At 39.8% G+C, this 12,989-nt stretch overlaps 1 protein-coding gene across 3 annotated transcripts in view; it reads right to left on the bottom strand.

Annotated features, from left to right (window-relative positions):
- Positions 1-12,989, bottom strand: part of LOC140458108 (tubby-related protein 3-like) — a 118,245-nt gene that overhangs the window by 42,863 nt on the left and 62,393 nt on the right. For all 3 annotated transcript variants that reach the window (XM_072552191.1, XM_072552190.1, XM_072552189.1), the window contains exon 3: positions 6,304-6,466. In XM_072552191.1, the coding sequence (XP_072408292.1) occupies positions 6,304-6,466 (163 nt within the window). The remainder of the gene's footprint in view (positions 1-6,303; positions 6,467-12,989) is intronic.

Consider the following 12,989-nt stretch of genomic DNA (forward strand, 5'->3'; position numbering starts at 1 on the left):
TAATGCAGGATATCCTTGTAGTATATTTACAGACCAAATGTCTGAACTAAAGAGAGGAAAATACATACCAGAGAACTGGAATCAACTTATGAAGTTCAACACATGCTAAAGCCATGCAGCTTGAGAGGTAATGAGTAAGAGAGATGAACAATTATTGGATATTAACATGGCTATAAAATATGGGGAATTGGTTGATGGGAAATATTCCTGTCATCAAAGCCTTGTTCACATTGTGACAAAGCAGTCATACACAACCTGGCACAAAATAAATCAGAACCTAATGCAGGTTTGACACGCTCACCCATATTTGACAATAGAATCATGCCAACAGATCAGAAATTCAGTGGCAAGTGAGAATGAGACAGAAAGGACAATTTAAACATCTTGAAGAAAACTGCCTACATAATGCTGCATAGACACAAGCTAACCATCAAGTCTCAGGAAATCAATTTTAAAGGAACTGGTACAACAGAAGCCAGTTGCAAGGTAATAATCGTCACAGTTAAAGACTGTATTTAAAATAAACCTAAGTAGCTGAAAGCCACGAAGAACCATGAGGCATGGAGCGTGGACAGCCCTTGTTATCAGGTATAGGCAATCTATAACATAGCAGATACAGAAAGTTTATACTTTTAGTAAAGTGTCATTTTCTCACAAGTGTGTCTCCTCAAGAAAGGAAACAAGCAACAATCAGATGTGACCTTCATATACCACTCTGAACATATCACATAAAAGCCATGACTTAGACTGAATTACTGCAGAAAGTTAGCCTGTTAAAGCTCTAGCTGCGGGTATACTGAACAAGAGATCCAATCCTTTCTTAGAATTCTTTCTGATAAGATACTGACACATGAGAATCACACTCTCATGTGAACTATTCCTAAAACTGTAATTACTCTCATACAGGGGGACGTGATGGCCTACTTGTATTATTGTTGGACTGTTAACCCAGAGACTCAGATAATGCTCTGGGGATGCGGGTTTGAATTCTGAAACAGCAGATGGTGGAATTTGAATTCAATAAATATCTGGAATTAAAGAGTCTAATGATGACCATGAATCCATTGCTGATTGTCAGGAAAAATAATCTGATTCACTAATGTCCTTTAGGGAAGAAAACTCCCAGTCTGATCTACATGTGACTCCAGATCCAATGCATCATGGTTGAATCTTAACTGCCCTTTGGGCAATAAATGCTGCCTGGCCTGTGATATCCTCATCCTGTGAATAAACAAAGGATATGGATTTTTAACAACTACTGACCTGTGCAGCATCACATTTCTCAATAGTAAGTGACAATATACAATGTTTAGCCTAATTTATTTCTCTACAGAAAATCCATTATGTACAAGACAGGAAGGATAATTTTAGGAAGAAATCACTCTCTATTTTTCTCAACATCATATAAAGCATTTCTTTATTTAGCATAATTCTAGGTATAAGCCGCCGGAATTGATTATATTCTTAAAATCATAGTGTGAAACTCAGCTTCAGAAACATTTTTTTTTACAGTATCGGACCTCAGTATCAAGAAAGCTGAAATTAGAGTTGTACAGCATGGATACAGGCCCTTCAGCCCCACTTGTCCACGCCAACCAGGTTTCTTAAACTGAACTAGTCCCATTTGCCTGTGTTTCGCCCATATCCCTCTTAACCTGTCCTACCCATGTTCCTGTCCAAATGGCTTTAAATATTGTAATTGTACCTATCTGTACTACTTCCTCTGGCAGCTCATTCTGTATGCACACCATCCTCCGTGTGAAAAAGTTGCTCCTCCAGTCCCTTTTAAATCTTTCACTTCTCACCTTAAACCTATGCCCGCCAGTTTTGCACTCCCCTATTCTAGGGAAAAGACATTCGCTATTTACCTTATCTACGTCCCTCATGATTTTATAAACCTCTAATAAGGTCACCCGTCAGCCTCTTATACTCCAGGGCAAAAAGTCCCAGCCTATTCTTATAAATCAAACATTCCAGTCTTGGCAATATTCTTGTAAATCTTTTTGCAACTTTTCCAGTTTAAACTCCATCTGCCACTTCTCAGCCAACTCGATCAAGATCCTGTTGTACTCTTAGATAATCTTCTTCACTGGCCACTGTACCACCAATTTTGGTGCCATCAGTAAATTTACTAACCAGGCATCCTATATTCTCATCCATATTACTTATATGAATTATGAACAATAGTCAACCCAGCACCGATCCTTGTGCAGACCACTGGTCACAGGCCTCCAGTCTAAATAATAATAACCCTCTACCATGACCCTCTGTCTCCAAAGTTATGCCCCCTTTTGTCCTCCTGATTTCCCTCTTAAATGTACTCCTATACCCTTTTTACCCCTCAAGGGATTCACAGACATATATCTCCTCCTTTTTCTTGACCAGACAGGTCATTGTCAAAAACATCATGAGCTATAGATCCCATGTTATTTTTCAGATTGTTTTCATGCTTGTTTATTCACAGCATATTGCTTCTTGTCTTACATCACAGATTGAGAAAGAGAACATATGATAACAAAGCAGGATCTGCATATTCTAAACAAATGCTTATTAAGTGCTGCCTTTGTATGTTCCACACTTCAGCAGTAGAATGGTTACAGTGGTACCAGCAGGCAGTTCACATTGGCACTGTTCACAAATTGTATAAACATATTATATTTCTCAAAAAGTAGAAATTATTTGGGACCTGAAGGGCAGTTACTGTTATTGACATTGAGATTTCTACTATCCAATTACATCTCTGTGCACCTCCAATGAAATACAGTTTGTAGATATACAGCAATTTTGGAAGCACTCAAGGTACAGATCGCAACACATCATGAGTTCCATTTAACTCTGACATTCAATAATAATGACTAAATTTGTTTGTGCACTGGTACTGCAACAATTGCTAATAAAGTAAAAGAATGAACTATAAACTATCCTAAATACATATATTATTCGGACAGAAAAGAAAACTATCAAATCACATTACATTTTAATTCATCAATATCTTTACCTCCTCCCATCTTAGTCTCAAAATGCCCATCCAGAGCTGTCCATAATATAGACAGCTCTGGATGGGCATTTTGAGTCTACCTATTCAACCTGTGATCCAGCTAGCAAGATCTTGTTCCAGCAAAAAAGACACTCTTGTTTCATTCTACTTGCATCCTCGCAACTATGTCCCAGTTTGTTGCAGTCTTGTCTTTGAGCTACAAGCTTGTGAATTCAACACCAGGAATGAACACAAAAATCACAGTTGACAGTTGAGGGGTGACCTTACAGAGGCTTATAAAATCATGAGGGGCATGGATAGGATAAATAGACAAAGTATTTTCCCTGGGGTGTTGGAGTCCAGAACTAGAGGGCATAGGTTTAGGGTGAGAGGAGAAAGATATAAAAGAGACCTAAGGGGCAACTTTTTCACGCAGAGGGTGGCACATGTATGGAATGAGCTGCCAGGGGAAGTGGTGGAGGCTAATACAATTGCAACATTTTAAAGGCATCTGGATGGGTATATGAATTGGAAGGGTTTGGAGGGATATGTGCCAAGTGCTGGCAGGTGAGACGAGATTGAGTTGGGCTATCTGGTTGGCATGGACGAGTTGGACCGAAGGGTCTGTTTCCATGCTGTACATCTCTATGACTCTATGACAGTCCAGGAAGTATTGTGGGAATATTACAGTGTAAAAAGTGCCATGTTTTGGTTGAGATGTCAAAATTTGACTGCTCTCTCAAATGAATTTAGAGGATCATACATCAATATTTCAAAAAATAACAAGTGCCCTGGCTGATCTTTGTCAGTATTCGATTTAATAGAAAAATAAACAGATTGTCTCTGTGGGATGCACTCTTATGGAAATTGGCTGTTGCCTTCCTGATAATACAAAAGCAACTGCACTTCAAAAATTCTTAACTGGTTACACAGTGCTTGGGACATTCCAGGCTGTAAAAATGGTGATGTAAGCACATGCCTTTCTTCATCACAAAGTAATAAACAAATGATTATATAAAGAGACACAACCTGTACTCAACCTAGAACGGCACTAATCTACAGAAATTTATAGGAGGTTAGTACATTTTTGTCAAACTAGACACTGCAAAACAATCAAAATTATTATACCAGTAATCTTTCACATAATACATATTATGACTCTGTTACTAACAATCCATTTATCTTTTTCTAAAAAACAATCCAAATTTATAGACTATTCCAATGACAAAGTCAGTGATGATGAAATGTCCAGCAATCCAAAAGAACCAAGAGTATACCAACACAAACAACCTGTCAACAAAAATTTGCAGTAGACAAGATGTATCCTAGAAGCAAACAGCTATCAATGGAGACATAGAACACAGATCTACACAGCACAGGAAGAGACAGGTTCACGATGTTGTGCTAAACATGATGCTAAACTGAACTAATCCATTCTGCCTGCCCTTGGTCCATACCCCCTCCATTCTTTGCATATTCATATGCTTATCTAAAAGTCTCCTCAATGCCCCTATCATATCTGCCTCCTCCACCACCACCACTGGCGGTGTGTTCCACACTCCTACCACACTGTGTAAAAAACCTACACCTCATCTCCTTTGAACTTTCCTCCTCTCACCTTAAATGCATGTCCCCTGGTATTAGACATTTCACTCTGGGAAAAAAGTTCTGACTGACAACCTTTTCTATGCATTTCATAATTTTGTAAGACTTCTTTCAAATTAGATTAGATTAGATTAGATTAGATTACTTACAGTGTGGAAACAGGCCCTTCGGCCCAACAAGTCCACACCGCCCCGCCGAAGCGCAACCCACCCATACCCCTACCCCTACCCCTACATTTACCCCTTACCTAACACTACGGGCAATTTAGCATGGCCAATTCACCTGACCTGCACATCTTTGGACTGTGGGAGGAAACCGGAGCACCCGGAGGAAACCCACGCAGACACGGGGAGGACGTGCAAACTCCACACAGTTAGTCGCCTGAGGCGGGAATTGAACCCGGGTCTCTGGCGCTGTGAGGCAGCAGTGCTAACCACTGTGCCACCGTGCCGCCACCAGAGAAAACAATCTGAGATTTTCTCGCTTCTTATAGCTCATACCCTCTAATCCAGGCAGCATCCTGGTAAACCTCTTCCCAACCCTCTCCAATGCCTCCTTCCTGTAATGTAGCGACTTGAATTGAACACAATACCCTAAGTGTGGCCTAACCAAAATCTTATAAAGTTGCAACATGACATCCTGACTCTTGCACTCAATTCCCCAACAAATAAAAGCAAGCATATCATACGCCTTCTTTACCACCCGATCTACTTGAGTGGTCACTTTCAGGGAGCTATGGACTAGAACCTCAAGATCTCTCTGTACTTCGATGCTGCTCAAGATCCTGCCACTAACTGTATACTTTTCCTTAACATTTGATCTCCCGAAGTGCAGCACCTCACACTTTCTGGGATTAAACTCCATCTGCCATTTCTCCACCCATAGCTGCAACTGATCTATATCCTGCTGTATCCTTTGACAACCATCTAGATTATCCACAAATCTGTAGACTTACAAACCCATCTATCTATATTTTTATCCAAATCATTTATGTATATCACAAACAGAGGTCCCAGTACTGATCCCTGCAGAACACCACAAGCCACAAATCTCCAGCCAGAAAAATACCCTTCTACCACTGCCCTCTGTCTTCTACGGGCAAGCCAACTCTGAACCCGCACAGCCAACTCAGTGAATTCCATGCATCTTAATCTTCTGGATGAGCCTACCTTTTCGAAAGCCTTACGAAAATCCATACAGACAACATCCACTGCTCTACCCTCATCGATTACTTTTGTCACCTTGGGATTTTTTTCAAATAGATACAGCAATTATCAGTAATCTCAAATTAAATCTCAGACTCTGATAAGAAATTAAATCAAATGTTAACTTTTTAGCAAATGAAAATACCATTTAACAATAGTTCAACTTTTACTTTTTAGTTATGACTTTGCTACTTTCCAAAAATCATTGAGATTGTTCAAAAACATCAGTGTTCAATAGACGCATCAAATCAATTTCTGTGCTGCAAACGTTAAGATGGACACACATACATGTGTGCAAATAACATCTTCCCAGTTGGCCAGCTTGTAGATTGCGTGATTGTGCTACTCCATGTGTTAAATTGCACAATGCAACTATTTCCTGCACTTCACAGAACAAGAAATATAACCTGAATGGATATTATGGCTTTCAAGAAGACTATTTTTGTCCATGCTAGCCAGTGAACAAGTGATTGTTTATCTTTAAAGAAGTGGTTACATAAAACACATATTGCATACCATCTAATATTCTGTTGCTGGTTATGTTGTTGCGGGATTCTACTAATGGTGATTGTTCCTCACATCGTTTTGGCTTCAACCTTCGTGGCTTGGCCTCAAGGTTAGGTTGGACCATGAGAAGCTCCTGTCGTTTCTTCCTCTGCTTCTGTTCTAGTAGTGCACGCTACAGGAAAAAAAGTTAAAGCATTTGTTATGAAATAACACTTGTACTATCAAGAGGAAAATGTTATTAAGTAAAATCAACATATTTTAGAGAAGGGAAAAGTATTTTTATTAACACCCCAAAAGTCAGCTTTGGAGATTTTCAGTTAAAGAACTGGAGAATGATAACAGCACAGAAAATGGTCCTTTAGCCTGTCTTGTCTGCACCAGTCCTCTAAAAGACAGACACAGTAATTTCTGCTTGACTGCCATTTGCCTGTAGCCCTGCAAAATTTCCCTCTTCAATTTTGAAATTTGTCTCCACCACATTGTTTCGTAGTGTATTTCATCCTAGCCACTTGATGAATAGAAGTTTTTGGTCATCTTGCCATTGATTTAAGATAAACAGCAAAAGAATCAGTGTCCTTTTTCCTCAACCGAAGATTCCAAGCAACTTGGTTGACAGAGCCCTCAGCCATGTCCAACCTATTTCCCACACTTCTGCCTTCACCTCTTTTCTGCCATCCCACACGATAGGGCATTTGCGGTCCTCACTGTCCACCCCTCCAGTCTCTACATCCAAAGGACTGTAAGCCACCATTTCCACTACTTCCAATGGTTGGCTTGCACCAGAGACATATTCCCCTTCCCTCCCTTGTCAGCATTTCACCCCGGACACCTTGATCCACTCCTCCTCCACTCACAACATCTCTCCATCTCACAGTACCTTCCCATGCAATTACAGATGGTGCATTATTAGATCAATTACCTCTTCCCTCCTTATTATCCAAGACCCAGACACACCTTCCTGGTGAAGCACTCATTTAACTGCCCTTCATTCAATCCTATCCATGTATTCGCTGCTCACAATGCAGTCTATTCTACACTGGGGAGACTGAGTCCTAACAGACCATAGGGCTGCTCTCTTATTGGAGAGAGACAAGTGGTGGCGGTTTAACCTGAATGTTACCATACATGCAGTAAAGGGAGAGGTTGAACATGAGAGTTCTTCATGGTAACCACAGCCAGTGCAAGAATACTGGGGAGACTAAATGCAGGCTGGCTAACTGATTTGCTGTACACCTACACTTCGTGTATAAAAATGGTTCTGAGCTTCCAGCTGCCTGCCACTGCAGCTCCCATGCCAACATTCCTATCTGTAGCGATTCAGCAAGGCTCAATGGAAGCTGAAGGAACAACATCTCACATTGCACCTAGAGATCTTACAACCTTAACACTGAGTTTAATAATTTCAGAAGATGAACACTCTCTTCAGTCCCTTCCTCCATACCTCTAGGTCCTGTTCTGTAAGGCTGCTCCCAGCACAGTTTAACCATTTTCAAATATTTAAACTTGTTGTTAGCATCCCACTTAACTGTTGTCTCTTTTCTGGCTTATCATTAGCAAAATGTCTGTTTGCCTATCCCTCTTCTCGCTCACACTCTTTCCATGTACACTATTCTCTCTCTTTCTCTCTCTCTCCCTCCACTTCCGTCCCCTCTGACCAAAACCACACCCTGTCACCAGAATACATACCACCCTTCCTCATCGATCTTCAGTTCTGATGAGGGTCACTATGTGTTTTGTTCCTACAAATGCTACCAGATTCAGTGGTGCTTCTCCAGCACTCTGTTTTTGTTGTTGAATATATAGCCAAACTGTTTTACTATTACTGGTGTCTGCTCAATAGGCAGAAACTTGTCCAGGTATAATGCTGTTCACAAACAGCAGCTTAAATTCAATGAAGCCAATTACTATCTTTCCAGTATACTCCCCAACATTAGAAATTAATAGAAGTTAACATGGACTGTGCTATTAAGTGGCAATGACTCATCAATTATATACTCACCAATTCTTGAATATTATCAAGATCACTTGGCTGTAGCTCTCATTACAGCCTTGATCCAAATAAGCACAAAAGCGTTGAACTCCAGAGGTGAGGTGAAAATAATTCCCCTTAACATCATTTGTCCAAATATGATGCCAAAGAATTTAAGTAAAATTCAGGCAATGGGTATTAGGGAGAAAACTCTCCACTGGATAGGATAGCACTGAGTAAAGGATAGCATTAGGGCTAATTTTCACTCGGTTTTACATTAATTTACAGTGAAATATTATATACATACACCTCCTAACTCAAATCATAACCACAGTTTCAATACATATCTCTTTATATTTCCTCAAACAATACCCGAATAATGCCCTCTGCCTGAATATAATTAAACACAAAATATATTCAATTAACATTAGAAGCATAGTCAGCATAAAGGAAGATGATTTTGTGGAGGCTATTGTGAGGCAGTAGTAGTGTCCCTAGTTCTGGGCCAGAAGGCTTAGCTTCAAGCTCCCATGCTACAAAGTTGTCATAATATGTCTAAACAAGGTTGACTCAAAAAAAAGTGCTGAGTTTTGAAGAAAAGGAGGCTCTTCCTTCGTATAGTGCCCTGCCTGCCTCCCAGGAGACTGGAGTTCAACTCCCCAATGGGAAGTGGTTGATCTCCATGTAAGTGGGTTGGATTTCAAAGGATGCAGTGTTTCAAAAGGGTCTTGTCTGAATATATTATGATTTTTTAAAAAAAATCACCATGCGCTGTAACCCAGGCGATCAGTGTCTCACTGACGCTGATTTCCAAGTGACTACAACCTGATTACTGCTGTGTTGCATCCGCACAGTCGAGCCAGGCTGCCGAGATGCCACTTGCCAGATAAGGCGGCCTGGTTCCAAGTGTTGGGTGAACATGCACCACCGGTCGGTGAAGGAACAGGAACCTGCACAAACCCATAATGTACATATCCATTGACAACTCCTTAGATAATTAAACCATTTGTGCCTATGAGTAAATAAGACCCAGACAAAAGTTAGACTTGGGTTCATAAATGGAAAATAACATTCTTACCAGGCAAAGACCCATGTCTACCCAAAGAAAATCAAACCATTATCCTTTGGCATCCATGAATATCAATCGCCCATCAACAACATCCTGGAGCTCAACACACCAGAAACTTTACTGAAGAAGCCATATAAATACTGTAACTACAACAGACCAGAAGCTGGGAATTCTGTTGAGTGCAACTTAACATCTTATTTATTTTATCATTCGGGGGCGTGGGCATCACTGACAAATCCTTAATTGCACTTGAGCTGTTAATGGTGAGACACCTTCTTGCACTATTGAATTCCATGTGGTGTGTGGTTTATGATTTTATATTTATGATTTATGATTTTATAGAAAACAGATAAGAAAAATATAACTTGCATTTACGTTGCACTTTTCACAATCTCACAGAATATCTCAATGCTATGAACAGCCAATGAAGTATTTTATAAGTGTAATTATGCTAATTGAGAAATGGCAATAGTTTCCAAATCAGGCTGGCATATGACTTAGAGAAACCATTAGTTCATGGTGTTCTCATGCATCTGCTACCCTTGCTCATGTAGATGACAGATGTGTAATTGGACACTGCTATCAAAGGTACAATGACAGGTTGCTGCAGCACACCTCCTCAACAGTACTTACTGTAGCCAGATGTGCCTGTGATGGTAGGAGTAAATGCTTGAGGTAGTATATGGAGTACAAATCAAATGGGCTGCTTCGCCCTGGAAGGTCTCAAGCTTCTTGGAGCAGTACAGGGACTACATTCATTGGGATTACCATTTACAAGGCACAACTCCAATGTGTTAGCAGGTTTTGGGAAGTTAAGAAGCAAATTGTACAACATAAGAATTTACATGATATGCTCTTCTAGTTACAGTATTTATATGACTGGTCCAATTAATTTTCTGATCAATGATAACTCCTGGATGTTGGTGGTAAAGGATGCAGTGAAGATAATGCCACTGAACATTGAGGGGAAATGACTCAATATTCTCCTGTTGGAGATGGTCATTGCTTGGTACTTCTGTGGCATTATGTTACTTGCTATTTATCAGCTTAGATTATAATGTTGTCAGTTCCAATAAAAGATCACCAGCCTGAAATCTTAAATCTTGTCACTCTCCACAGATCTTGCCTGACCTATTAACAAAACTTATGTTCTTATTTAAATTAATATGCATATTTTGTTGCATACAGTCAAAAACTGCTTCATTATCTGAGGAGTTGCAAATGGAACTGAACATTGCGATCATCAGCAAGCATCCTCACTTTGGAGAGAAACATTAACAGTTTCTATCTTTATAGATGTTGCTAGACCCAATTAACTCCTCCAGCATTCTCTGTGTTCATTTTAGATTTTTTGCATTCAGAGAGAGTATTTTTCCTTTTATCCTCATGTCTGCAGAAGGAAAGGTCATTGATGAAGCAGCTGAAAATGATTAGGTCAAAGAATCTGTTCTGAGCAACTCCTGCAACAGTGTCTTGGAACGGTGATGATTAGCCTCTCACAACTATAAGCACTTCCTCTGCGCTACGCATGACTCCAGGGAGAGGAAAGAAACCCACTCCCTTCAACGTTACTTCTACGTCTGCAAGGCAGAATATGTTAAATACTCCTGAGAGCATTTCCATCGATAAAGTACAATATTAGATATGATAAAATATCCTCCATTTCCTTGCTTAAGTGTAATGAGTACATGAAGATTATCCAGGTGATTGATAGAAAGGAAGGAGGTCTTAGATTACAGAAGGAAATAAATAGATTGATTAGATGAGCAGATCAGTGGCAGAGGAATTTAGCCCTGATAAGGATGAAGTAATGAAATAAGAAGACAAAGGAATACTTGACGAATGGTAGGATACTAGAAAGCTCAGAGGAACAAAAGAATCTTGGGGTGTTTGTCCACAAATCCCTGAAGGTGAGAGGGCAGGTTAATAGGGTTGCTAAGGCAGCATACGGAACACCTGCCTTTATCAGTCAAGGCATAGATTATAAGAGCAGGGAGGTTATATTGGATCTAGACTGAATTTTGTATAGGCCACAATTAGAATACTGTGTGCAGTTTTGGTCACCGCACTAGAGAAAGTGTGTGATTGCCCTGAAAGGGATGCAAAGGAGATTCGTTAGGATGTTGCCTTGGATGGAGTGCTTTAGTTATGAAGAGAGGTTGGATAAGTTCAGGGTATTTTCTTTGGAGCAGAGAAATATATAAGATTGCAATGGGCGTGGACAGGGTGAACGGAAAGCAGCTGTCCCCCTTAATTGAAGAGTCAGTAATAATAGTCTACACTTTTAAGGTGGAAGACAGGAGGGGATTGGAGGAAAAAACATTCCATTCAGAGAGTGGTGAGGGCCTAAAATGCACTGCCTGGGAGGGTAGTTATGCAGGTAACCTCATAACCTTTAAAAAAGTACTTGGCTGAACACTTGAAAAGTCATAACATTCCAGTCTAGAGGCCTACAGCTGAAAAGTGGAACTACTGTAGATTTAACATAGTTTTGGCAGAACAGGCTCGATGGGCTGAAGGGCCTCTTCTATGTTATATGATTTTATGCGTCTACAACAACACACAAGTTCAACAACTTCAAGGAGAAACTGCCATGTAATTGGCATTACCTTCATCATCAGTGCAACATAGCTGCAATATATATCTACAAGATGCACTGCAACAATTCATCAAAGTTTTAACTGCATTTGTCAAACTTGTGCCCTTTAGGTTAAAAGGTATATGGGAGTAACATCACCTCCAAGTTACCTTCTAAAGCACACACCATCTTAACTTGGAAATATGTTATCTTTCCATCATTGTCACTGGGTTAAAATCCTGGAACTGTCCACCTTAAAGTATAATGGAGTATCGTCGTCATCGACTGATGACTCACATCAGAGTCAGCATGGCTTCATGCCTGCCAAGTCTATTACATATGACTGAGGTAGTATCACGCAGGAAAAATAAAGGGGAATCAGTAGATGTAATACATTTGGATCTCCAAAAGGCATTTTATAATGTACTGTACATAAAGCTACTAAATAAGAGCCATTGTATTTGGGGTAGTATAGTATCATGGATAGAAAATTGGCTAATTAATAGAAGACAGGTAGGATAAAGAGGGAATTTTCAGGATGGCCATCTGTTAAGAGTGCATGGTCAGCATGGTGATCACATTGTTTACAACTAACTTATCCATTATCACTTTGAAAGCAGTATTTGTCCTGTCTCAAATATACATATCTTGGAAAGAGCCTCAGCAACGACTTCTGTTTCCAATTATCAAATATTTTTATGATCCCTCATCAGAGTTCTCTTTTAGAATAGTTACTACTTTGGATCCAGGAGGCTGAGGTTGTAATCTCACCTGCTCCAAAGGTGTGCAATAACATCTCTGAACAGATTGATTAGAAAATATGTCGAACTTAATCAGCCCCACCCTTCCTCTGATTAGCATTTTGCTATTCTATGCTTTCAAACTCTTTTGGACTCTCCTTTATACCAGTCTTTGCTCATATTCTCACATTCTAATTTTCTATTTCACTTTGCCTCTGAATTTTCTATATTAAGTCTAGTTCTCACCTGTATTATGATTTGTCATTTTTTATGCATTTTTTTCTGCTTCATAATTCTTTGCTTACCTTTCCCTCTCATTGAAGCATACCTTGACTGCAT

The sequence above is a fragment of the Chiloscyllium punctatum genome, chromosome 32 (assembly GCF_047496795.1).
Source record: "Chiloscyllium punctatum isolate Juve2018m chromosome 32, sChiPun1.3, whole genome shotgun sequence".
In the NCBI taxonomy this organism is placed as follows: domain Eukaryota; kingdom Metazoa; phylum Chordata; class Chondrichthyes; order Orectolobiformes; family Hemiscylliidae; genus Chiloscyllium; species Chiloscyllium punctatum.